The 25876-nt window shown below is 36.1% G+C and overlaps 10 protein-coding genes across 10 annotated transcripts; 2 read left to right on the top strand and 8 right to left on the bottom strand.

Annotated features, from left to right (window-relative positions):
* Positions 1 to 795: 795 nt before the first annotated feature.
* On the bottom strand, positions 796 to 1865 carry GCK72_018445 (uncharacterized protein; the record flags this gene model as incomplete). Its single annotated transcript, XM_003113924.2, has 4 exons — positions 796 to 1145; positions 1189 to 1427; positions 1475 to 1682; positions 1730 to 1865. 4 exons carry the CDS (start codon positions 1863 to 1865, stop codon positions 796 to 798), a joined length of 933 nt encoding a protein of 310 aa, XP_003113972.2.
* A 957-nt stretch (positions 1866 to 2822) lies between these two features.
* On the bottom strand, positions 2823 to 4197 carry GCK72_018444 (uncharacterized protein; the record flags this gene model as incomplete). The annotated part of the gene is made up of 6 exons (XM_003113985.2): positions 2823 to 2975; positions 3095 to 3173; positions 3226 to 3464; positions 3510 to 3568; positions 3619 to 3834; positions 4113 to 4197. The coding sequence occupies 6 exons, from the start codon at positions 4195 to 4197 to the stop codon at positions 2823 to 2825; spliced, it is 831 nt and encodes a 276-aa protein (XP_003114033.2).
* A 448-nt stretch (positions 4198 to 4645) lies between these two features.
* GCK72_018443 (uncharacterized protein) lies at positions 4646 to 6226 on the bottom strand (the record flags this gene model as incomplete). The annotated part of the gene is made up of 6 exons (XM_053732557.1): positions 4646 to 4855; positions 4914 to 4993; positions 5178 to 5307; positions 5368 to 5837; positions 5936 to 6035; positions 6086 to 6226. 6 exons carry the CDS (start codon positions 6224 to 6226, stop codon positions 4646 to 4648), a joined length of 1131 nt encoding a protein of 376 aa, XP_053581470.1.
* Positions 6227 to 8691: 2465 nt separating this feature from the next.
* GCK72_018442 (uncharacterized protein) lies at positions 8692 to 10764 on the top strand (the record flags this gene model as incomplete). The annotated part of the gene is made up of 9 exons (XM_053732556.1): positions 8692 to 8804; positions 8849 to 8941; positions 8992 to 9147; positions 9192 to 9297; positions 9352 to 9464; positions 9593 to 9671; positions 9888 to 10103; positions 10152 to 10289; positions 10354 to 10764. 9 exons carry the CDS (start codon positions 8692 to 8694, stop codon positions 10762 to 10764), a joined length of 1425 nt encoding a protein of 474 aa, XP_053581469.1.
* Positions 10765 to 10840: 76 nt separating this feature from the next.
* Positions 10841 to 11509, bottom strand: GCK72_018441 (uncharacterized protein; the record flags this gene model as incomplete). Its single annotated transcript, XM_053732555.1, has 3 exons — positions 10841 to 11176; positions 11226 to 11453; positions 11504 to 11509. The coding sequence occupies 3 exons, from the start codon at positions 11507 to 11509 to the stop codon at positions 10841 to 10843; spliced, it is 570 nt and encodes a 189-aa protein (XP_053581468.1).
* A 324-nt stretch (positions 11510 to 11833) lies between these two features.
* Positions 11834 to 12341, bottom strand: GCK72_018440 (uncharacterized protein; the record flags this gene model as incomplete). The annotated part of the gene is made up of 3 exons (XM_003114450.2): positions 11834 to 12070; positions 12121 to 12204; positions 12261 to 12341. 3 exons carry the CDS (start codon positions 12339 to 12341, stop codon positions 11834 to 11836), a joined length of 402 nt encoding a protein of 133 aa, XP_003114498.2.
* Positions 12342 to 12540: 199 nt separating this feature from the next.
* Positions 12541 to 12963, bottom strand: GCK72_018439 (uncharacterized protein; the record flags this gene model as incomplete). Its single annotated transcript, XM_003114224.2, has 2 exons — positions 12541 to 12786; positions 12844 to 12963. 2 exons carry the CDS (start codon positions 12961 to 12963, stop codon positions 12541 to 12543), a joined length of 366 nt encoding a protein of 121 aa, XP_003114272.2.
* Positions 12964 to 13817: 854 nt separating this feature from the next.
* On the bottom strand, positions 13818 to 14791 carry GCK72_018438 (uncharacterized protein; the record flags this gene model as incomplete). Its single annotated transcript, XM_053732554.1, has 5 exons — positions 13818 to 13944; positions 13996 to 14081; positions 14125 to 14234; positions 14281 to 14463; positions 14512 to 14791. 5 exons carry the CDS (start codon positions 14789 to 14791, stop codon positions 13818 to 13820), a joined length of 786 nt encoding a protein of 261 aa, XP_053581467.1.
* A 623-nt stretch (positions 14792 to 15414) lies between these two features.
* On the top strand, positions 15415 to 16854 carry GCK72_018437 (uncharacterized protein; the record flags this gene model as incomplete). Its single annotated transcript, XM_003114297.2, has 6 exons — positions 15415 to 15508; positions 15588 to 15775; positions 15824 to 16198; positions 16251 to 16469; positions 16519 to 16698; positions 16750 to 16854. The coding sequence occupies 6 exons, from the start codon at positions 15415 to 15417 to the stop codon at positions 16852 to 16854; spliced, it is 1161 nt and encodes a 386-aa protein (XP_003114345.2).
* Positions 16855 to 17353: 499 nt separating this feature from the next.
* Positions 17354 to 23995, bottom strand: GCK72_018436 (uncharacterized protein; the record flags this gene model as incomplete). Its single annotated transcript, XM_053732553.1, has 11 exons — positions 17354 to 17495; positions 17545 to 17605; positions 17919 to 18076; positions 18124 to 18272; positions 18323 to 18616; positions 18692 to 18853; positions 19075 to 19177; positions 19336 to 19447; positions 19843 to 20204; positions 20682 to 20760; positions 23935 to 23995. 11 exons carry the CDS (start codon positions 23993 to 23995, stop codon positions 17354 to 17356), a joined length of 1683 nt encoding a protein of 560 aa, XP_053581466.1.
* Positions 23996 to 25876: the final 1881 nt, after the last annotated feature.

Here is a 25876-nt window from a genome sequence, read left to right as displayed (position 1 = left end):
CCGTTAAATTGTAAAAGAATCAGATCAAAGTTCGAACAAGAGATTATTGCCTATGAGTTAGCATGATAAGATTTTATTGAAGAACAATGAAAAGCATGACCATAATGGACTTTACTAGATTAAGGTAATGTGTTTTGGAGAGTTACAGAGAGAGATTTTGTTGGATGAGTGACGACGGAAAATGGAACGAAAGTGTATTTTGATCAGACAAAAAATTAAAGGGGGAGTTCGGTTTGCAGAAAAATAACCCCACGCAAAGACTGTCTTGGATTATTTAGGTAACATGTTTTTTTTAAAGAAAGCAGGAAATAACAAGTTAATGTTCTAATTTGAGTTTAGACCTGATTCAATCGGGAAATAAAATTAAAGAAATACGTTGATATTTGATAATGTCTGAACCTGAGTTCATTTATTTCCACATACGTCCACAACTGTTTTTCAACTTGGTGAAAATAAGAGAATAAACCAGAAAAAAGTCGACGAAGTAAGTTGTGCCCGCCCACCGGAAAACGCAACTCTGAGCATTTCTTATAGAGAGAATGAATCACTTGAAGTTAAATCTTATATTTCGATCTGATTTAATTTTACATGTTAGCTATTCCTCGAGGATTAATATTCTTGGGTACTTCAGATTATTTCGCAGACGGGGGATACTGTATTTGTATGTCATTTACAAAAACAGTAAGCATATATGTATTAAAGTTGCTGTATTTCCATTCTTTATAACTTGGTATTTACTGTTGTCTAACTGACAACACAAAATAAAAACCTTATTGAAATATTAAAACAAAGATGTTATTGCTTTGACGAGTCGATTGTCGACACGACAGTTGTTGCTCTCGTAGTTCTTTCCAACCATGCCTTCGATTTGAGAGACTTGACACAATTCAAGAAACTCCACATTTCAACAAACGCAATTCGGTATTCTGATGATCTCCAGAGCATCACATAGAACGGTTGAGTATAACAGAGAAGAGCGAAGAAAACCATATTACTCTGGAAGAAGACAAGAACCGAGCCAGTGAGTCCGATGGCCACAAACATATCGACGCCGAGAGTGCACATGTACCATGAGAATACGAATACTACTACGGACACTTTCAGACGTTTCATGAGTTTTCGAGTGTCACTCTTTTGCTTCTTTCCTGTAAAATTGAGGCTTTGTAATGTCTGAAATATTAGCTCTACCTCTGCAATGGAAAATGATAATCAAAAAGAGGAAAAGGCAAAGTGTAACAGAATTCAACGCAACATTTGACATTGACCACCATCTACTGACAACCGGATGAAGACTGATAGGTGGATTACAAAAAATGACCAATTCATCGTCCATCATTACGAATCCCCATGCGACAGTGAATGAAGCATAGATAAGAGGAACAAGAAGCATCAGGAATGTATAGGTCTTGTTGTCTATTCGACGATAGCTGAAATATCGGAAGTCGTTTCTGGTACTTCACTTACTAAAACCTACAATGTTGTGAAGAAGACGATTATGAACAAATCGACAACGAGCATAAGCATAATGACAGCTTGAGCACACATGAAGAAAATATACGTGGAAATTGCAGGGAAGCAGACATTTCGTTTCAACTGGATGCCAGTGAATAGAAGAATTGCATTGGGAAGTTCAAACAGGAGACAGAAAATGTGTGAAACGCTCAGAGCACACTGGATGTAAGCTGAATTTCGAAATTCGGTAAATCTCGATTGCTTACAAACAACTAACAAGACTTTGAGCGGAGTGCTGGTTTTGTGTAGGTCAGACACAGGAAGTTGATATTTCCAAATAGTCCCAACACATTGAAGAGAACTATCTCAGTTGCAATGAAAATTTGATTAATCATCTCCACAATCGTACTCATTCTGAATCATCAATACGTGTCATCTCAGTTACTCAAACAAAACTCGGTCACCTACGACTCATCAAATCTGAATAGTCTATTTATACCGACTTTTCATAAATGAATGTTCTTTTGATACCAGACAAACTCAAAAGTTCCAACTAGCATCTTCTTCAGACACTCACCTGAATTGCTGGCTAACGATCCTTGACGTTGAATGATAACCTCAATCACCTTCCTTCTTTTTATAGAGCCTAAGTTGTTTTGATATTATTATGCAGTCACAATGGATACCAAGAAGGAAAAAAGGATATCAGATCCTCCTTCTATTATTTTAGTAAAATTCCGGAACCTTTTGGAGATTTATGATTATATAAGAGAAGAGGATCTCTGAAAAACATTCATGATGAGTTAAGAGATATCGTTCTAGGAATTCCGGTTGATGTGTGCAAAGATGATGAGCTCATATACCCTGACGAGAATTTATAAGACTTTTCAACAAAACAAAAAGTTCTTATTTGTGCCAAGACGGAGGTTTCTGATCATCCAACGAAACAAGAAAACTCTAGTTTCGGTGCAAGATGTGAAAGTTGCCAAGTGCACGAAGTATTCCGGATATACACGTTTTTGAAAGTGTTTCAATCAACTCAAATTGGTTTACATTTTCGGATTTCTCACGGTGCGAATTGTAACATCTAGTATTCAGGAAAAGAAGTGTGGGGTCGGGCTTATTTTAAGTGAGGCTGTTGGGAAATTTGAAAACTGATAAAGGGACCAACTACCAAAATAATCTTTCTGAGTCCCACTGATGCTCAAAAACTGTACGGGAGTGATGTCTTTGGTTACCAGCTGCAACAGTGTTTTCCCATTAAGAAAATAGTTTCTGTTTTTTTTGTAGAACAGAGGCTTGGCCTCAGCAGATTTTCAAGTTACAAACTTTTCATTGGATATTATGCAGTGTGAAATATCGCATTCAACTTAATTCCAACTTTGCTGTAGTTGCTGGAAGTACATATCCGACGAGAAGTTTGTCATCACTTGACCAAATGTATTTTTCAGTACGATTCCATTTTTAATTGCTCCAGATACGGGTGTTGTAAATGGTTGAATTGAACGATTTTGACGCGAAAACTGAAATAAAATCTATCTAACATATCAAGTACGATCGCATTAAGAATTTTGCAAGCAATTCAGTTCAATCAACCGAAAAATAACGGCAAGTACAAATAGGTGATTTTGTTGAAACTCACAGATCCCATAAGTCTCATAAAAGTAGATCTCCATTTCTTGCAGTAGTACATGCATACGTAGGGAAAAACGGTACTGTATCTGAAAACATTCGAATATTCTGGTCTACTCAAATCACATTTGATCATCTCACATTAACGCAGAAATATCGAATGCAAATACAGAAAGACTTGCAGTTCGAGTTGAGAGACCAAAATTATTCATGATGATTGTCATACAAATCAATCCATTGAACCCTCCCATTGAGAAAACAATTCCATTTACAAGGCGACAAACATTTATATTTTCAGCGATTTGATACCTCGCTTTCAAAGATGCTTCTCCCATTTCATTGAAATATTTTATGTTGATGTTCAACAGTATAATATTTCCCTGAAAACAGCTTGTCAATGACGTCAAATAAAACATTTAACAAACCAGTATTCCCAAGGAGCAGAAGGTCATAACGAATATGAAAATTTCAAGACTTGACTCATCTGAAACTCAAAAATATATATTAGAGATTACTCAAATGTTAATTACTTACACTTGTGATATGAGTAAGACGTGAAACTTCCGATAACAATGAGAAGAAAGAGGAGATTATAAAAAATATGCACTCTTGGTTGTGATTCATAATCAGACAGTCTGAGAGTGGCATAGAATCTTTCAATGATCAAACAAGGAAGAATGGAAAGACCAAGAAAGAGACAGAACGCACGGATATAGGACAGGTATATGAAGATTTGGCAATCGAATGGATCTGAAATTTCCAGGATTAGAAGTTTTTTATTCCAATAAATTTTTAGTTAGAAGGTATGGGGGGGTATTCTAAAAGTACAGTTTTCTGAAGCGAAAGCAAATTAGTTCTCCAAAAGTTAAAATAGAGTACGTTGAGACGTTTCTGTTCTAAACCAGAAAGTCAAACGGAAATTGTGAAATTGTTTTTAGTATGACAGTATCTGCACTTCTATATATTTAACTTAGGTTTTCAGAACCAGCATTAAGATACAAAAAGATGTCTCTAATGCGATACGATACCTATAAAGTTATTTTTGACCAAAAGAACTCTTTGTCCAATCCATCCAATATCTGCTACAATATGCTGAATGTAGAGAATACTCATAATATTGGTCCAGTTCGTGTGAAATTGTTTTGAATTGATATTGATCCAATAGAACACCATCGTATGTAAAATGCTGAAAGCTTTTATTTTCTCTTTACAAAATACATCAATGAATAAACCCATACTTCATGAAGATAACACCAATCTCTATTTTGAATATAAAAGAAAATAATGGCCATTGATTAGTCTCCGTTTCAAAGTAAGTTCGATTGAAATAATGCATAAGAAGCATTTCGAAACCTCAACAAAATATGAAGAGTGAACAATCAAAACACGCGTGAGTAGAGGTTTGTCTAGAAATCTGATGATCGAATGTTCGTAGATGAAAAAGTCTCTAGGGATGAAACCGGTCTAGTTTATTCAGAAAACAGGTTTTATGCACATGATAAAAAGTATACGTGTAATGGAAAGTGGGGGGGGGGGGGGGGAAATTGAGATGAAAATATAATTATAGTTCCCGTTTCTCGGTATCAGCTCTGTCTTGTATCGTTTCCTCTTGCTTTTGTGGTTCTCCTTGTGTCAGATGTATTTTGCATTGCAAATAGTTGTCGTTTTCTGTTAATTTTCTCACTGCAGTCGTCGTGTTTTGACTCGGAGTCAATTGCAACAACATCATTCGATTGTCAGCACTTTTTCGGATATAGTTCGAAGATTTATCCTGAAGAAAGGAAGAAGATTAGTCGGGGCACAAACTATGAAAATCTGTAGCCGATTACCTGTGATGAGGAAGTCATGAAAACTAACAAAGCAGCACGAACTTTCCGATTGAATAAGAGGTAGATTATGACAGGACATCCTGAAAATAAAAACAGATGTTACGTTTGCGAGGTCAGCTAGAGATTACATTGAATCATTGTATTATTATAGGATGATCTTGGTTTAAAATATTAACAGTTTTATTTTCTTGACGTCCAAAAAATGAGTAATTGTGACCTAGGAACTAGATCAGATCCCCCAATATAATTTTCTTCCTGGTTTACCTTGTGCCAACTGCCATAAGTATTGAGAAAGGATCGTAAAGAACTTTGGCATTTCAACAAACTGCATAATGACGTATAGAACGGAGGCGGATAAGTGTATGAGACAAAGAAGAGTGGATTGCAAGAAGATCTAAAAGAAAGAGATTAGCTCCCCACTCATGACCACCAAGAGCAAAAATTGATCGCTCACCTGACGCTGTCTGGCAGTTCTTTTTGGTCTGAAGCTCTTTCGAAATTGGCTCCGCACTTTTAAACAAAAGAAGATGTAAAGGAAGCACGTCAAGAAAACCAACGAGAAATTGTTGATTGTGTGAGGGATATTTGTGTAGTCCTTGAAGTGTCCTTTCATTGTTCTCGGATCGAAAAACCATGTTTGATGTTCAGCAGAGAATATTATTGGTGAAGTGAACAGAAAGAAAAAGAACCCGTAGAGAATTGGAGCCATAAGAACTGCACAAGTACGGTAGCCACGGAAATAAATTTTGACCATGAGAGGACAAACCATGTCGAGGATTCTGTTCAGAGCTAGAACAAGGCAAGTAAGACAAGCACTGCACCAGCATCCGAGACCGATGGATCCAGATATGTAAATGAAGTTTGGATAGTCGCAATAGGAAGCACCGTTCATCAGAAGGAATCCAGTAACAAGCGAGTTTATCACTGAAAATTAGAAATGTTTAACCATTTTTATCAAGTTTTCTTTCAAAACCATTGTTTTCTAAATAGTTATTTTCGAAAACTTTTAAATGAAAACTCACTGATAGCTCCAATATCGAAAAGACCCAGAAAAAACATGATCTTGAAGCATGCCAGTCTTGATTGTCTGTGGAAAACAACAACGGTTGGTGCGTACAAAAACTGAATAGAATAACAGAATTTTATAGGTTTCTTTTAAAAAATCAACTTACAATTACAATGATTCCGTATGCAACATCTAGTGCTCCTCCGAGAACGTTTACGTTTGGATTCGGAACTAACGGCTTGTAATCAGTACAATTGTATCCGGGAATAGATTCTGCAGACCACCCATAATACAAAAATCTGTTCATTCCTGTTTTTTGCTGAAAATTATAACAACTTTCCATTAGATTGATGAAAAAAAAGAAGATAAATAAAGTAGAATGGATATTTGATGATAAAAAATAATACGGACGAATAATGAAAAGCATCCAGAATGAAAGAGAAAGAAGGCGTGCAACTGGGATGAATGAGACTCAAATTTGTGGTCAAAAAGTGATGTAAAATCAGAACGGATTATAGTGAACTAAACGGTTTTTTCTTAACACTGGGATAATCTTTGACTACGAAATCAGTGACCCGTGTCGTCGTTTTATCACGGAACGGGTGCTCCACTCGAAAAACTACGAATTTCAGAAAAACACTGGAATCAGACATTCTTAACTCTTTCTCGTAATCATCTTTTGATTTTTCTCGGAATATCCGGCAGTCTCTTCCTGTGGTACAAGATTAAAATCTTTGAATTGTAAGACTTCTCAAAATGTTGATTTCCAGTCAACGTCTTCTCGAAAAGAGAGAACATTGATGTGTAAAAGTAGTAGTCGGAGGGGGAGTAGGTGTAGAAATAAGAAATAGTTTGAATCCTTTCATTTACTCAAAAGATGATGAGAAGAAAGAAAAAGTGAGAAAGACAACGTTTCATTGGAGAAATAAGAGTTGTCCGGAAATTGTGTTGATGACTCAGTTTTGGAATAAAGAAAGGGGGAGAGGAAAGATGTCTTTCTGCAATTCAATTTCAGGCATTTTGGATGGAGATGAAGAGAAGAAGCGACCAAAAACATGTTCATAAGAAAAAATTAGGGCACTCAAAAATGACAGGATTAAGCGGAGGGGAAGAAAGATGCTCAATCGTATAAGTGAATTAAATTTCAATGAATAAAAATTCGAAAAATGGACATGGAGCTCAATTGAATTATTTTGGAGCGAAGGAGCCATTCCAATTCAAAATAAGTCTTGCATAATTATTCAACATAAAAGATAAACAAGTAGACGAGCACGCACGGATATTTAATGAGACTGGAAAAAAGTAGGTCAAGTGGAAAGGTTTAACTGAATCCTTGCAGAGCTGAAAATGTCAGAAACGAGTCTGCAGAAGATAGGAGAGAAGGTCTGAAGGGCTTCTTGACCCAAATTTAAATCTCAATCAGCACAGGAAAATGTATTTTTGGATGTCTCAAGAAATTCTCAGTTAGTTTATTATACATTTGACAGTTTTAGACACTTTTTTTAATTGGGAAAATTCTTTTATTGTCAAAATTTTGATCTTACTCGTAAACTCTATTCAATGAATGCATGTTTACGACAACTAAAAATTTATCTTCTTGTTCGGAGGATAAAAATAATCACAGAAATGGTACATAAATATCACACAATTTCTCAGAAGTGTATCAAGAAAAAACAAAACAAAACCATATCATTATTTTCCAATTATTCTTTTGATCTGGATATGTGGGCGTACTATTCAAATTAAACTCATCAGACATGGGATATTTTTTATAAGAGAAAAAAGCATAACAACTTTTCAGAGAGCCCACGAATAAAAAATGCACACTTTCTAAACGGCGTCCTCTAGGAAAAACATATAGGCAATCAGACAGGAAATGTGTGCAAATGACGTGCTTGGATTCATACTTCTTCAAGAATCTTGTGAGTCAATTGAACGAGATTTTTATAGACAAGAGATGGGTCCAACCACAGACCGAAAACTGATGATTTACAGATTTGTGAGCGCAAACAGATTGACATTGTGGGTTTAAATTTTATTTACAAATTTAGAGACGTCAGGAATCGGATACCAACGGATGAGCCTAGATTTTGGAGGTGTCAAGAACGATGTGTCGTAGAGAGTTTTAGATGGAACATAAAGTTTGCAAGAAATTGGGGTGCAGAGTGAAGATATTGATGCTCTAATTTGCCAAAGCTAAAGATCTAGCTATGATGTGTCCAGTAGTGGGTGGAATAGCAATATCCAAAAGAAGTACTAGAACATAATTCTGAAAATTGCTAACTTTAAAGGATTCTTTCCTCCAGACAACAAAATTGGTTCAATTTTCTAGAAATATTTAAAAGTAATTATCCAATCAGTGTCTTTTGAGTGTCAGACAGAAAATGTCTCTAAGTGCAGGAAGTATATGCAGCTTTTGTGATTCATACTATCAAAACGAAAAATTAAAAATAACTTTCTCTCATTTTTAAGGACTCATGATAGCTAAAAATAGTTTATTCTTTCCAAATTGTTTAACTTCGCTGGGTCATCTTCCAACGCAAATATTTTCTTTCCTTCTGAATAATCAACTTCATTTCTGAATTAATTCCGTAAAACATCACAGAAACTCACAATAGTTTTGAATTCAACTTCAATCGTCTGTCCGAACGATTGAAAGAGTAGGAGATTTCGATCTACAATACAAGTTTGAAATATCTCGTTTTGCCAATCTCATATTGCTACTTTCCAGTGGTTTCCTCGTGTCTTTTCTCGCTTAGACAACACAGAAATATGCGGCTTTTATGTCGGAGACCTAAGAAAATCACTGTTTTAGTTTTACTCGTTATACTCTTTGTTTGGTCATTTATCACAATTATTGAGTTTAGTTTTGGACTTACTGTCACGTAAGTAAATTTTCTAAATAACTATTCTCACTTCTGCATTTCAGTCATGATCTCATTGCACCCACAACATCTCTTCTCAAAAGTCGAGAGCTGAAAGCATTTATCACATCTGCCTACTACTACCCTACTTCCAAAAGGTAACCATCACAACTTCCTTTTCTCTTTTTTACTGTTGAATTTTATTCAGTTTGGGAAACAATGCAATCGCTCTTGTCATGAGTATAAATCTTGTGAAAGGTCCAATCAGTCAAATGGAAACAGTCCTAGCACCAAATCCAACGGAACTTGTGATTATGGCGAAAAATGAAACTTCTAGTATTATAGTTAGTGCACCGTATCACAGGTAACATCGTGCTACCAACTTATAGAATAAAAACTACATTTTAGAGTGACGCCTCATGAAGTTTGTCAAATAATTACAATTTTCGCTACAGTACAACTACTACCAAATGTGAAAAGTATCAGTATGGTCGGAGATAATGGGATGACTGAGGTAGACACAAACAAATCAGGAATTAATGAAACGTGGCACATGATATATTTTCAGATTCCATTCACAATACCTTCTTATACAAAACGAGACGTTGTTGTTTGTACATCTCCATTATTCGTTAGCGAGCAATGGCAGAACTTTTTGTTCGCAGTTCATATTTATAGAAAGTAGGTTGAATTGATTATGGGTGAGAGAATAAGGGAGAGCGTGGTAAATGAATTTGAGACAGTTTGAAACATCTAAAACGTTCTAGATTTGTATTCTGAAAAACACAGATCATCATAAAATGTTTTAGATTCGGAGCCCACATGAACCTGTATCTCATCAGTTCTGTCAATTCATTCTATGAACTTATGAAGGAATATGAACGAGAAGTAAATATTTGCTTATTTCTTTTAGTTTCAAACAAAAATTTCAGGGTTACATGAAAATTCAACCATGGGTGAAAGTAGATTTCCCTGGGGTTCCTCGAACCACTGCGGATCCTCATGGACAGATCGAATTCAGGAACCAAGCTGCTTCTCAAACGGATTGTCTTCTACAGTTCAAGGTTCTGTAGTTCATGATCAAAAGTTGAATAATAGTTTCAGGAATCAGCTCGATTTGTTACATTTTTGGATCTGGATGATGTTTTGATACCTAAACTTGCTCCAACTTATGCTGAGGAGTTTCAAAAATTGATGGAGGGAAAGAAGCGATTGGCTTATATCTTCTACCATAAGGAGAACTATGATGCGATTACAGTTAGAGATAGCTCAAAATTCTCACTGAAAAAAATGTTCAGTAGTTTGGAATGTAAGCACAAAGTGAGTTAGCGAGAGGATGAATACAGTAAATTTTTATTTCAACTACAGAGAGAAACCGGAAAAATTGTGGTCGATCCTCGGAATCTGAACTACACTTGGATACATTTCCCGCCAATTCTTCCGAACGGATTAGAGAAATACGAAGTCACCGAGAATGTTATTACTCATTTAAAAACAATAATTTGGGTGAGTTGAAGAGGAAGAGTTTGACAAATTAACAATTGATAAAGAGGGTCGTTTTGAATTTTAGAGCGATGACCAGGATCCAAGCAGCAAGATTCTGATTGAGCCACCCTACTTTGACAATTCATCCGCCACATTAATTTCAAGCAAAGCGATTTTAGATATTGAAGATGACCTTCGAAAGATGATGAGGAAACCGAGAATCAGAAAAATCTTCCCAAAACTACCAAATATTCATTATTTTACGGATCTAGTTGTTAAATGTTACAACGATAGATACTATAGATATCACTATTCTGGTAGAATAGGAGAGATCAAATGTCCTGGTCCCCAGTTATGTGGATTCCATCAACATCCGAAAATCAAGTGTACTCATGTGAATGCTACACACAATTCGATGGAGAAATTGAGTCCCATCACTTATTATTATGCTACAGATCCTCATTTTACAGAAGAAATCGGTTGTTATTCACATTAGAAAAACATTTTTTGGTTATGATAATATCAATGTTGATTAATTAAAAAATTAATAAATTCAGATATTTATTGTGAAATCAGCAGTTCGCCATATTTTGAACACTTTTTTCTATAGCCTCCATCTTGTGATTTTTCTTGTAAAGAGCTGGAAATGAGCTCACGATCGAGTATAAACTCTTTTGGTTCAATTTGACTTTCTTGAATAAATTTGGAGCGTCACCAATCGGATTTTCGTTCAAAGATGCTTCAAACTTGGAAAGAGAGTTTCTCAGTTTTGTAGCAGCTGCATTGATTTTCTTGGCTACTTCGTGGCATTCAGTCATCTGATCAATTGGATAATCCACAGGATTCATTACGCTTCCTGTCGAATAAATCAAAGTGTTAATCTGATTATTCACATGATCGGTTCTGTCCTGAAAATTATTATTATTATTAACAACATTTCTCAAAACTGTAGCCCGCCTTGCAAATTAGTCGATTCCTTTCCGATAGAGCCGCTCCTTTTTTCAAACAAAATGCTGCAGCTGATAACTGATTCACGGCTTCGGAAACCTCTTCTCCTGCTCTTTTTGTATTGAAAACCGCGTTGATAAAGTTCTCCTGTGATCTATCCACTTCTCCGGCAATGAGAATCTGCACGCGAGAATTGTGAAGAATTCCCAATGGACGAAACTCCGAGTTATCTTGGTTCTTAACTTTTCAACTTTTGTTGGTTCATTTTTCATCGTTGATTAACTTACATTCATTTCAAATTTTTAAAAAGCAGGTTTCAAATCGAACTGAGATATTTGATTGGCTAGTATCAAAAGGAAAGAAACGAGTGTAGAATAAGAGAATAAGAGAGTGAGAGAGAGAGAGAGAGAAAGCGTTGGTCAATATTTTAAACGAAGCAATATGATTCGAAAACAACTAAAGGTTAGCAAAAAGAAGCAAAAAATAAATGGTTAGCAAAAGGTTAGCAATATAAAAAAAGAAGCGATAAGAAGTTCTTGTGATTCTCAACATTTTCGATTTTCAATTTTATAGTTGAACGAGAATAACCCTACTGGATTCAATTAAAAATATTGTTCTTATTCTTTATTCAATTCTTTCACTATTTCAAACAATTTCATGAAACTTTTATCAATTTCTCTTCGATATTCCAGAACAGAGTGTTCAACCTCTAGCTCTCCGATCATCACATAAAATCCACTGAAAAGTTGTTCTAGTTCTAGAATTGCTTTGTTCACTTTGTGATTCTCATCCACTATTTTTCGAACTTCCAATTTCAGTTTATCGAAATTCGAAACAATTTCAGGATGTTCTTTCTGTAAAAGTCATAATTGAGTTATCTGTAAAAGCAGTTGAAATCTCTAACCTGACAATCATCAAATAAAGATTTATACTCTGGATCATCCGTGTACAAGTAATCCTGTTTCTCCTTCTCCATCAGATCCGGCACCTAGAATTTAAATTTTCCTAGATTATTTCAATAAATATGCAATTCTCCAAACTTACTCGTTTCAAAACAGTAAATGACTTTTTGATCTCCCAGATTACTTCATCAAGTTCTGATCTATGTTTCCCACAACTATCCATCTCAAAACCCGTGTAATATCAAAAGAAACTGCTGAAATTTGATGATGGTTGCGAAAGAAGTATGTGCAAACTCGCTCAATGCAAACTCGCTTTATTGGCAAACACAAATGCGGGAATTTCAATACGAATAGGTTAATATGTATTCATCAGAAACGTGGAGGGTTACTCTACAAATAATGCATATCACAGAAAATGGAATTCAGATTAATTTCGTGAGATCATCAGTGTCCTTCACAAGAATTTCGATTTTGCTTTCAATATTATTGAAACCAAAAGGATTTCCTTCGGCTGTTTCCTTTGTGTCTTTCCACAATTCCTTTACCAAGACCAAGATTTTTTTGGCAAGATACTTGCGCTCGCGAACCGAAAAATCAATTTTGTAGATTGAAAGTTTGAAGAGAGTGAGAAGATTTTGATGGAGATCATAGAGACGAGTTTGCATAGACTGAAAGTAGATATATAGAATGTAGCATTCATTTCTTGTTTATGTAAACTATAATACCTGGATAATGATTTTGAATTCGTCAGTTTTATCAACAACGTCTGCTGCCTCGTTGTAAAGATTCACGATTCCAGTGGTGGTTTTATCGATTTCTTTGATGCAACGGAAGTATCTGATCATGTTTTTCTGTGTGGCATGTTTCGAAGCTACATCGGACTGAAAAAAGAAGAAAGGCGTCGTTTTCATCTTAATATTTTTCCCAAGTCTCTGAGGCAAAGATCAACAAAGAAAAAACAACATTTTATAAAATACTTGAATCAGAATTTTTTTAATTGAAATCTATCAAATTTCAAAAAAGATAAACAAACTAACTTCGATCGATTCACTCGAATTTCTTCTCGAATACATGCTACTTGGAACGACTCCTTGTGACCCACGAGCACCAGCAATTATACAATTACCCATATCTTCCGTTTCAGACAGCAAGAAAAAGTTGCCGATAGTGCTTTCCGGTGGCCAACTTTCTTATTGTTTCTATTGGAATAGGAAGGACAATAACACGATAACACAGTGAGCAAAACTCTGTTTTAATGTGTGTATATGTGTGGCGAAACGACAACGAATTGTTATGGAAAACTGAGACGCAGGCGGAAAGATTCAAATGATGAGGGCTTTTTTTGTGTTTCAGATAGGACATTTATCATCTGTGAATCATCGTTTCTCAATTTTTGGAGGAACGTTTCTCGAAGAAAAACAATTCATTTTGGGAAGAAAATCATCGGAGAGGTCACGGCTGATAAAAAGGCGGTGAGAGCAAAAGAGAAACAATAAGAAGGAACCTGAAAACTATGGTGAACCTATGAATTGCCGGAAGAAATTTGCCTGTTAATCCAACTGGAAAGTTCCAAGAGTTTGAATTATTGGCTGTTTTCTAGTTTCAAGAAGACCTCATTCTGTAATTTCGAATACACCAAACTTCAATTCGAAACATTCGGATTGAATTAAAACGCAACTTTATTCATATCTTCGCAACGTCACATAACAGTAACCCCACAGAGAACGGTATTCAGAGTATGTTTGTCACAAGTAAAGTCTTGAACAGCGTGGTCGATTGAAATTGCATGCGGATAAGTAAGAAAGGCGAGGCAGTCATCGTAACCTCTGAAAATTGAACGCCATTATGTAATGGTTATTTGGAAGGCAATATCTTACCCATATAAAAAGCGGTTCAGTATTGTGGGAGCCCATCGAGAGTATATGTATTTGTGATCAGAAGTTCCATCAGATTGAGTGAATGCCTGCAATATACTATGACGTATCTATAGTGAAACGCAGCTCTACAGTATTCTTATCCGCGCATTTTGGAACAAGTGGATTCGCTTTACACTCTCGGTTACGATTACCAGCGATGAACATCATCGTATATGACCCATTTCCTCCAAGTGGAGTTGCTGAAGTTCGTTAGTTAGAGCATGAACAGATATTCTTGTAACTCACAATAAATCCATCTTCTCTCCTCGTCGCTGTCTACAGTCATGACACGAGCATTTGCTTGTTCACGACAAACTTTCGCAGCAGTGGAAATATCGATGGTGTACGGTGCTCCATATATTTTCAGGCAAACCGTTTCGTTGTGTCTCTTGAACATTCTCCAATCTCCTTGAGGACACTTTCCACGCTCTGAAACCTCATTGAGAAGGAATTTTTGGAGTTGAGTTGCTTTCTTACCTAACAGACAGATTCCCTCTTGATTGGTGTTCTCATATCTCAAATAGTCATCATCTGTCGGTTCCTCTACTCCATCCCAGTCGTCCTCTGCTCTCTGCCTCGTTGCCGGTGGCCTCGTTGCTCCAACTCTATTCGGTCTTCCATCAGAATCATAACCACCTCCATCATCCTCTTCGCAATCTTCCTCGACGTTGTCATGTTGAATCGGAGGGCGTCTTGAATCCACGACTAACAGGAAAGAACATCCCAAAAGTACGAATATGAGTAGTTTGCCACCCATTGCAAGTGAGCAATCGCAATGAGTCCATCACTTTTGTATCTGTTTTATAGTACCCACGCAACGAATAAACAGTTTACGAGGTATCGATAAAAACTACTTGAGTACTTTCTTCCAATACTGAATTTTATGATATCAAAGATCTTGTGTGTAGATACTGTAGTTTGGAGGAGTGAAGAATTTTACTGAATCTGTTTTGAATACCGGAAAAGCAAGGATGTAATAAATCAAATCAAAAAAGTAAAAGTGTTCAGGAGAAAAGGAGACAGGAAAGCAGGCACACTTGAAAGTAATACAGATCGATTCGGTAGATAACCTGAATATTTCGAGAAGTTTTTGTTGGTAAACCAGCGCATATCTCCACTTTCAAATCTTCTCGAAATGCGATAACAAATCTGAATCCGCCCACTGTTCCTGTGTGAGAGTTATTAGTGAAATCTAGACGTTTTCACTCCATTCTTTCTTTCATTCGTCAATTTTTTCGTTCGATCCGCGACAACCCGATGCGTCGTTCGGACATAATCCTTATTTTATTCTTTGCCCTTCTCTTTGGGTTTTCTAATGGATTTCAGCCGGTTTTTAGTAAGATTAGTGTGAAGAAAAGTGATCAGGTAAAAAGAAACTTGATGGGAAACTCTGAAAATAATATGCTTCAGACATTGAAATCAACTACAGAAGATCCAGATGCATACAGCAGTTATGATCCATTCGATCTCGATGGTTAGTTCCCAGAGTTTAAAGGCATTTTATGATGTTTATTATAACTTGAAACTCAATCACAACTTTTTTTCTATTTCAGATGCATCATTCTTCGCTGACTTGACCAATTCGTCCAAACGAATAAAACTTCAGTTAGAAACTGCTCAATTCATTCAAAAATTCGGTGCTCAAGAGCTTTTGAATATAATTTTACATAAAGTTCAAAATGTGAACTTACCTCATGATTCAAAAGGAGCAATCAACGAGTTTCTGGATTTTGTGGAAGATGTGAGTGGTGTAGATTAGTTTGAAAGTTTTTACGTAACAAACTTTCAGTTGATCTACAGTAATGCAGCGAAGCGAGTCGAACAAAAGCTTACCGCAGATTTAGCGAAAACCAGCGGTCAGAAGAAAACTAAAATTCATATGGGAGAAGCGATAAGAAAAGTTTCAAAGCAAAAAATAGAGTATGGCGACGAGAAAGATCATAGAAGGAGAGATGCTCCAGCACTATCTCAGAATGCAGTTCTCATCGAAGAAGACGAGAATTATCCAGCTGTCAGGCAACCATTGGAACCAACCAAAATGATGTTCTTGTCTCATAGTGAACCAAATTTCCTCCGAGATGAATTGATGATTGGAAGAGAAATCAGAAGGTCCCCGATGAAACTAAAAAAGAAGACAAGACTCACAAAAGCTCAATTGGAAAAGGTGAGTCCAGATAATTCGTTTCAATTTTTAGAAATTAAATTTGTTGTTTCAGGCCATAAAAAGTGCAGAACGAGAAGCCAGAGAAGCGGAGATGGAGAAGATTTTAAAGAGAAGAAAAGCGCAGCTAAAAGAAAGAAGAAGAATACGGAAGCAAAGAGAGATGGCAATGAAAAAGAGAAGAGCTTCGAAAACACTTCCTCTTTCAAGAATTCAAGATGATGCCAGAAGTGTGAGGAGAAGTCCGATTGGAAGAGTTACATTCAATGAGAAGGTTTTTGTGGAAACTTGACTGTTTACTGTTCTAAACCGGTATGTTTCAGATGTTCCAACTTCTCGAAGAATACGGTATCAAGTCATTCCGTGTTGAGACTGCTGACTACACAGTTCGGGCCTTCGCTGATCCAGAAAAGACTCGTTTCTCATCAATAAACCTTCTGGATGTCCCGATGTACAACGATGCGATTCGGCGGAAACCAGCGAGACCCCCATTTGTTTATAGCGTAAGTACTTGTTTTCACTTTTGAAAATATTTGAATTTTTAATCTTTTCAGCGCACAATTCCAGCTCCAAAACGTATCATACGACCGAGATCTTCTTTGAAAAAGAGATTGCTTCAAAAGAGGAGGAAGAGTATCAACTTGGAGAGACTTCTATAAGAAAAGGAATCTTGATTCCCAAAATATTTGTATATAAATGTTTCAGGTAATAATGATAATAATGATGATAATAATTGAATTTCCACTAATTAAACTGTTACCAAATGATCACCAAAAATTGAATTGATTACTATAAATTATGTTAAAAATAAATTCATATTTGAGCAAACATTTAGAATTTTGAATTATAAAAAAACAATTAAAAATTATAAACGGAGTACAATAGACTAGAAGAAAACTGAAAAAGACAAACACAATGAAAGAACACATTTCGAATTTTTGGTTTTATATCGTAAAATTTGGTTCAAAAAAGAAAAATTGCAACATGACGACGAACGTTGAAAGAAATTTGAAAGGGGTCGACTCGTGATGATTTGAATACATTGGGGACTTCAGAACCCGTGATTAATGAAGAAGATGTGTGTGAGGAGGAAATTAGTGAAATATTGAAGAGGATGAAAGAAATTATATTGAGGAATTCGATGATTTGTATTGTATACTATACGGCTAAAGGTACATTCTCCATACGACTCATTTCTTGTATTGGATCTGGACTAGTTCGAGCATCATTTTGTTGAGAATTTATTGTGACCACTGTTCGACGAGGTTTCACTTTTCCAAATCGGGAACTGGTTGCATTTCTGGGAAAAAGTTGGTTTACTTCATCGGATCGTCAAATGAAATACTCACTTTGGTACGGGAGGAGGTGTATTCGGAGAGGCTGCTGCATTTGTGCCGGTGGGTGCTCCTGCTAACAAACATGTTTTGCTTTATTTGCAAATATTTCATGAACTGGACTCTATTCCTGTAGCTTCTACGATACTTCATGTTTTCAGTTTAAAAAAAATCGTCTACTACTAAAGCCAACTGCACATCAAATGTGACTTTTTGACTCTGCGGATCCTCGAGAAGAAATACTGAATTAGAAACCAGGTCAGTAAAATATTTCCCAACTTTTGTACAAAGAATAATAAATATCAGTATATTGTTCGAGGTGAACTGTCAAAACCTAAACGAGCACCATCTTTCGTATATTATTCCAAATGTTTTCTACCCACACTAACCTTTATTTTCTGTAGTCAAACTTCTATTCGTTGACTGTGTCCTATTTAATCTGAAACTCCCACCAGTACTCCTATGTGACAATATTCTGCCGAGTCTTTGATGATTCTGACCATCAGAATTCGAGCTGTCATTTCTTTTCCGTCGAATTGATTGTGCTCTGAATGGGAATAGACTATTTTAATCCGATCAAACACCACAACCCACCTGGCAAAAGTTATCAATGACGAATCGTCGTCTATCAGATTTTCTGGATGTTGACTCAAATACCTTTTCCATAATGCATCGGTAATCTCTGTACAAAACATTACACCTGCATGAAGAGCTATCATACGAAGTACTAGTACGCCATCAACCTGAATAATTTTTTAGATATTTCTAAAGTTTCAGAAAAATCAAAACTCACTTTTAGATATGTTCTTAGAAAATGTTCGACTTGTTTTCGTTTCTCTTTCCTAAACAATTCTGGCTTGTCGGGGTCCGATGTGAGCTCAAGATGGCGGAGCACAAAACGAAAGCGATCCCTATGAAACATGGATATACTGAACCAATAGAGCATGTCCAGTGTGGATGCGACAAAAAGAAGAGTGAACCACAGCCAGATTAGAATAAAAATTTTCTCGTTGAAAATGTTGATGACCAGAACACATTGAACAGAGTGTCGTTGGTTGTTTCCCAGAACACGAACTTCAAAGTCACACTGGAATATTTCGAACGATTTTGAGATTCCTCTTCATATTTTGTTAAAAATGATTCCCGACAAGTAAGAACTCACCAACGTAACCCTGGGAAAGTTTCCCGACTCTATCCATGTTCTCCCAAACAACAAATCTCTCAGAACACCCAATCCATAAATTGAATATTCGTCAGTCTCCAGAAATTTGTTGACAAGGACCAAGTTTGTGAGAATATTACCGACATACATGATTTTGGTGGCCTGGAATGAAAAATAGACATTTCATGACGAATTTTTTTGCTACAGTCCCTTTGGAAAAATTGGAAAACCCCTCTCTACCCAAAACACTTTTCTGGATCAAAGGGACCAGTCTGCAGAGATTGATCTCTGATTCTTAACTTTCAATGGACTCAGACATATTTTCCCTCCTTTCTTCTCTCTACTTTTCTATTCTTTCTAACAAATAATAAACAAAATCTTACCAAGTACATTCCGGTGACATAACTTTCGTAGTACCTCATATTGAAGCACTTGAACACCCGATGCAAAGTGTATTGTGTCCGTGACGTTGCTGTGTGTTGATACCTGAATAAGGAAGAAATTATAGGAAAATGAGTAAGCATGCTATGTCTAATCATCAAAAACCCCATATCTCTATCAAATTTTGAGATTAAAATATGAAAAAGAAAAAGAAAACAAATCAACACGAAACGTTTTCGTCATGGATTAATACATCGACTCACCTCAGTGCGGATTCAATGTGTCTGGATAAACTCTCGATCGTTCTTATCCGATAATCCGGCTCTATATTTTCTTTCTCTGTGGCCATTTGGACTATGTCGTTTAATCGGATTCCTGAAAAAATGAAAAACGAGTTAATGAGTTACAAATTTAGCAATTCAGATTCTTTTGGGTAGAGAAGAGACGATTGTTTACATGGTACTGAAGAATTCAATATTTATTGTGTTATTTATTCAGATTATTTTCTATATTGAACTTGGTTGCAATATTTATTTTGAATGGAGGAATATTTCAACAAGTAAAGAAGTGAGAATAAGGTGTATTGTTTCACCTCTAAATAGATTTTAAAGCCCCAGATTTTATCAGGATTTCAATATTTTAGAAGAGTATCATCAAAAGTTCAAAACTTGGAGTTTTTTTTTTTTCAATTAAAAAAAATACTGTTTAAAATTGTGTTATTCGTTCCTTCAAAACCATAATTCAATTTTTGAGTAAATCAAACAACTCACCTGATTTGTCACTCATAAGCCTCCACATCAGACATGGAATGTAGTATAGAAATGCTTGTAGTAACAGAAAAAAAGGTACCCACTGATAATATGATATCTGTCGATACTCTCTTTCACTTATATCTACTGGAATATCTTGATCAATGGGAACCCAATATGTGTTCTGTGCCCAACAATACATTTCTGTATATGCTTCCCAACTGGCTGTGAATTGTGCAGGCACCCAACATTCCAGAGGTCGACCACCAAATTGTTTGAAACTAACAAGTACTGCCATCATAATAAGGAACGAAGAGGTGTAAAAGTAGGAGAGCCTGTCCACAAAATCGTCGTCCTTCCGGTAGTGCAGGAAGGAGAGCGCACTGAAAAATTATAAGAAATTAGGAGAGATTAGATGAAAATTTGATTTCATTCTGTGGTGGCGGAAGTTTTAATTTATTAGAAAGGATTGGAGTTATGCAAAAAAGGAAAAAATAAAGCAGAGAACGATTACTAAAGAATCTATACTCTCAAACGGTTTGGATTTGGTCTTTTTTTATCCGTTGGTTTCTACATTGGATGCATTCTGATAAAAACTGTTCTTCGAGCTATTTTTATAGTCTAATCTGGAATAGCCCTTAAAGAAAACGGCCGTCCGAAAAAATCGAATTTTCAGATTATGCATTTCGTAAGTATCTTCAATTAGATTCATGACGTGTTAATTCATAGTGTTTCAATATGAATTTTTTCTTTCAAAACAAAATAACACGAAGTCACTTGACGCCTGAGTTCAAAGCTCATTTATTTAGTTTTCCGCATTTATTTTGCCTAATAATTGAGTTTTCAATCAAAGAACTCACCTGAACATATTTTGGAGCACCATGGCTCCAACTTCGACAACAGCTGCGTGATGATACCCTGATGACTCGCGACCGTGTCCTGAAACGATGTTTGTATCTTCTCTAAGTCTTGCTTCTAGTGATAAAACTCTTCGACTCCGCCCACTTTCTTTTCAAGCTCATCCCACCCCCACTGCCCCCTTCATCTAGGTTTCTCTCGTTTTTCTCCCCTACTATTGGTAGCTTCACGTCGATTCAAGAACGCCGAAGAAGCGTGTCCACCACCGGCACCACGTCTGTTCATTCAGAGCAAAGAGCCAACGCTCCTTCTTCTTCTTCCCGTTCTTTGTCTTCGTCTTCTTCTCCTTTTCGCCTTCACACCCTGCCTCCCTACAATTTGTATCAACACTGAAAAGCTATTCCAAACAAGAAAAGAATAGTAGTTATATTACGAGTTGAATAGTCAGAAAGAACGAATTGACAGGAAACAAAAGAAGTGTTCTCCATGCCTTTTTTGAGTAGGAAGACTTCAGATGTTCTTGAGATTTATATATGAGAAGGAGTTTGAGGTTATCCTATTTCGTTTTTTATAGAGCCTAACTTTTTTGCGGACCAGCAAACATAATAATCATGTACTGGATAGTAATCACCTGAGTGATTAAAATTTTTTGTTCAAATGTTTTGTTTTGAGAATTTAAAAATGACTTCAACCCAAAAACTTATTGAAACAGGACCAAATTAGAGTAGGGAGGAGTTTAGTTGCAGCTAAAAACGACTGACGTGTTCTATTATGAACTCAACATCACGTCCCACCTTTTCCCATCGAATTTGTTTTTAGAAAAAAAAACAAAAACTCACTTTTCCTAGAAGACGTGGCGACTGATCGCATAGCAATTTATTTCAGCACCACAAAAGAATATATCGGTTTTCTTGTAACTTCTATTGATTCAGAATTCAGAAAGAGGGCAGGGAAGCGCTTATTGGAAGTATGTGGTTGGTGTTAGTGTCTCAGTCTAACTTCCGGAAAAAAGGCATATCTACATATACACATGATATAATTCTGAGGGTGGGGGAGCACCCTTTCAACCACTTTTTCCTCTCTTTTAGAGTTAGAGGTAGACGAAGCAGGAATTGGAATAAAAGAGCTATTTAGAGTCAGCTCAAAAGTGATATAATTGAAATTTTTGTGTGTTGTGCTGGTCGTTTCGTTGAGTCTGAGTCTTTGTTCTCTATTCCTAGATGCAAAATTATTTGAAAATATGAGAGGGAAAGTTCGAAAGACGTTCGTGGGGTGGATCGAGGGTGGGTTGAGAAAAAATCTGATCAAGAATTCATGAAAACCGACAAGACAAAAGTTGGGAATTAGGGGAGTTTTTGTTCGAGAAAAAGGAAATTGGAACTTCCAAAAATAAACAAATTCTCATTGCTAGATGCGAAAAAAACATGAATTGTTCAGTTATTGAATCTGATGAACTAACTTCTCAGGAACTTCTTGGAAAAGAGTGAATGGGGGTAAAGGATTATTATGGTAAAGGATTATTATGGTATGGTATTATGTTTATTATGGTTAATTGAAGTCTTACTGAATACTCGCGACCTTTATAAATTACTTCATTCTGATAAGATTGGCAGAATTAGAGAAAAACGGTAATGGTCATTTTTTAAATTAGGAAACGGGTTTCTTGTACAGTTTCAACTGTATAAATTTCTAGCAAACCACACTTTTGTCAGATGTCAAACCTATCAGATGGTGGATGTGAGAAAGTTGCGAAAGTCCACGTCGCCTTCAGAAAAGTTGAAAAGTTCTGAAGACGTGGAAGGTCTCTCTCTTCACTTTTCATTCTCACACTCTCACAAACATGAAAGATGGAAAAAGTATTAATTGGAGAAGAGCCCTCCGTAGTGTGCTCCTCCGGCCGTCTTTTATTGAAGTCTTCGAAGTGTCCGACATTGATCCGAAGTGTGACGACGACGACCCCGACCACTTGAAGACGACGACGAAAAACTTAGGCGCCCCGTAGAAGAAAAAAGGGGTAAGAAAGAAGAAAAAAGGCAAGGAAGGTTCCAATTCAAGTGCAAAAGACGACGAAGTCTTGACACGGGGGCACACCACGACTTTTAATATATCAGCAATAGAAAAAAGTAAGAGGAGATGTAGAAGAAAAAGGAAAAAAGCGGAAGACAAGTGAGTTGCGAAGGTCCCTCAATAAAGGTCTACTCGGCTGGAAATGATTGAAGCTTGAAGAAAGAAGTGCTCCAAACAAAACTAATTCCATTCATATAGGTGTACTTTTATGATCTTTCCACAAAAAGTGCAGAGTACTTTTCATAACTTTTCTATTGAACAGGTGGAACTCTCAGTTAGAAACTGTTCGGGAGTCATGGAAAGAAACAAAAAAGAAGGGAAACCTCCAGACACTTGAAGACGTGGGTTTCCGGATTTCTGATCCGTCGAAAAAGAAACAAAAAGTTGAAAGACAAAGCAAAAAGTGTGCAACCCCCGGACTAGAAATAGGTGAGTTAGTTAGACGCAGACGCAAACTAATTTTCCGTTTTTTCTGTCGAAAGTGGACTTTCAATTTCATGTAACTTTCTGAAATGATTTTTGGATATATGGGAGTGAAATATTATTTCTGATGCTCTGAGGAATATCGCTGAATGATTTTATAGATTACGAGTTTACGGTTACCTATGGTCAGTATCTAATCAGATAAAAAAGACCAGAATCAAGATACTCTAGAAATTTTCAAAACATTTCTGCAATCATCAAAGCACCCAGATTTAATACTTGCATTGCGAGCTTAACCGAAACTATCCTTTTCATGTCAAGTATACTGTAGACCAATAGAAAAAGACCTACACGAAGATTCAGAAGAGTGAATTACCAGAGTTTTTGTGAGACGAAGCTAATACTGAATTTCATGCACCTGAGAAATACTCATTTGCTTAAAACATCATAAAATAAACAGTACCACTTGGTGGTCTGACCTCACAATGTCTCAACCAGTGATCGGTTCTTTGCAAGTAATACCATGTCATTCTTATACCACTTTCCCATCCCGAATATCTAGTTTTTTGTCTCTTACTAATTCCGCCTGCCAGATACACAAAATGTGTCAATATATCCCCCTCATTCACATGTTCTAAATATCTGAGCCACCAGCATCTCTCGATGTCATCTTCTCAAATTACCAAACAACAAATAATCAAAAATTCGGGAGTGAATTGACTCAAGTAAGGAAGAAACAGCATCAAATGAATATTTAGAGCTCACCTTTTTTCTGTCGGCGTCCACCGTTTTTTAGCGTAGATTGGTGTTGTTGAGCAGATGGCATATCAACTGAAAAAGGAGGGAAAAGTTGAGAAAATAGGGGAAAATGAGAGGGCAAAAAAGGAAAATAATTAATATTTTATTTTGAATAGAAAGAAAAAAAGTCAAAGGGTTTTCCTTAGATTCTGCTTCAGTTATTTACCTAAAGCTCAGCGGAGAAATTTTGGTCCAGAAAAGGTTTTGCAGGTTTTTCTGGAGAAAAAAAGTCGTTTTTCTATTCACTAGGTTCGGAGGAACTTCGTTTTTAGTTTTGTATAGATCTTCTTTTTTGTGATGGATCCGGGTCAGAAATTAGGTTGAAAGAAGATTGTGACACTCTGGAATCCAACAATGTCTCACTCTTCTATCTATTTTTGAGAACATCTTGATGGTTCATTATGAAATATTAAGCGAGATTTAAAATAATGATGGAAATTTGATGGAAGAATATTCATAAGTTTTTCGTAAAATAAAGTATATTCCAAAAACCCAATTTCGAAATCAAGATATGGGCGGATACCACTTTTTATAAGACTGATTGTTGTCCGAATAACTGAGAACTCAATCTTGAACCGAAGGGATAACATCTATTTACTTCCTACTATCACTAATAACTACTATATGTGACAACTGATAACTAATTATTTCTATTCATTTCCTGTCTCTCTCTCTTTTTTCTTATTCAAAACTCACTTTATTTACCATTCTTTGCTCTATTAGATCGTCGAGTGGCACATCTTCTGAAACGAAAGTAAGAAGTATGAGAGCTCAGGAAGAAAAGTAAGAAAAGGAGAACGGATACAAAAGTAAAAATTGAAAGCCGGAGGAGGAGAAGAGCAAAATATAATGACAGCTTCACTTCTTCGTTTTTCTTCTTATTTTTTCAGTTGTTCACCCAGCGACCGTCAGTCACACAAAAACAATAATCAAAAGAAGACGAAGAAGAAAAAGAAAGACATCGAGAAGAGAAAGGAGAAGAAATGAAGAGGATATTCATATTCAACCAGTGGTAAAGAAAGAAGAAAATAAGAAGAACCGATTGAAAAAAATAATGCTGAAAGTGACGAAGTCGAAAAAAATGAAGCAAAGAGATCTTCTGGAACATTTTTCAGAATTATACGATCATGCTTTGATTTTCTGATTTTCAGAATATAATGTCAACTTATTCTTGGCAGTTTGCCAACTCCGCAAAGTCTTGCAAATCGCAGAGATGTATTGGTGGAGGCAAAGAAATTGAGGTGCATTCATAATGAATTGGCAAAAAGTATAAGGGAAAGAAGAGTGACGAGAGGGAAGTTTAAGATGAAGAAGAAGAAGTGGGTGAGGATGAGATGAAAATGAAGGGAAACTGATCTCAGAGTTTGGTCAGGTGGAAAAGAAACATCATGGTTCTTGGAAACGTTTGAGATAGACAATTTCAGATTGATTCAATGAGAACAATTCAGTGAAAGCATGTTGAGTGGTTTCTATGAACGAGTTGAATAGAATCAAGACGTCGTGGACAAGAAGAAATCAGATTCAAACATAGGTTTTGATCTATTTCAGCGGACTCTGACGTTTATTTGTACTCTTCTGTTTTTATGTGGAAATTCAGCTGAACTGATTTGAAAGTGATTATGAAGGATGGAATCGCCAAGTATTAGATACTAATTGAGTCGTTCTAAACAGGGGTTCAGAGTCAGAACCCTTTCAATGTGCTGAAAAATAGGATAACAGGGTCTACAAGTTTCTTATTGTATTCAAAAACTGGAAAAAAAGCAGATTTCAATAAGTTACTCAAAATAGAAATAACAAGTATTTGTCGTGAACAAAACCTTCTTTTCACCATTTGTTGTTAAAAATAAAGTGATTACGACTTATTCAGAAGTACGTATATAATAAAAGTAGACTACACTCTCTCTCTTTC

Source organism: Caenorhabditis remanei, chromosome V, assembly GCF_010183535.1.
Source record: "Caenorhabditis remanei strain PX506 chromosome V, whole genome shotgun sequence".
In the NCBI taxonomy this organism is placed as follows: Eukaryota; Metazoa; Nematoda; class Chromadorea; order Rhabditida; family Rhabditidae; genus Caenorhabditis; species Caenorhabditis remanei.
The sequence above is the reverse complement of the archived record's forward strand: the minus strand, read 5'-3'. Positions and strand labels throughout refer to the sequence as shown.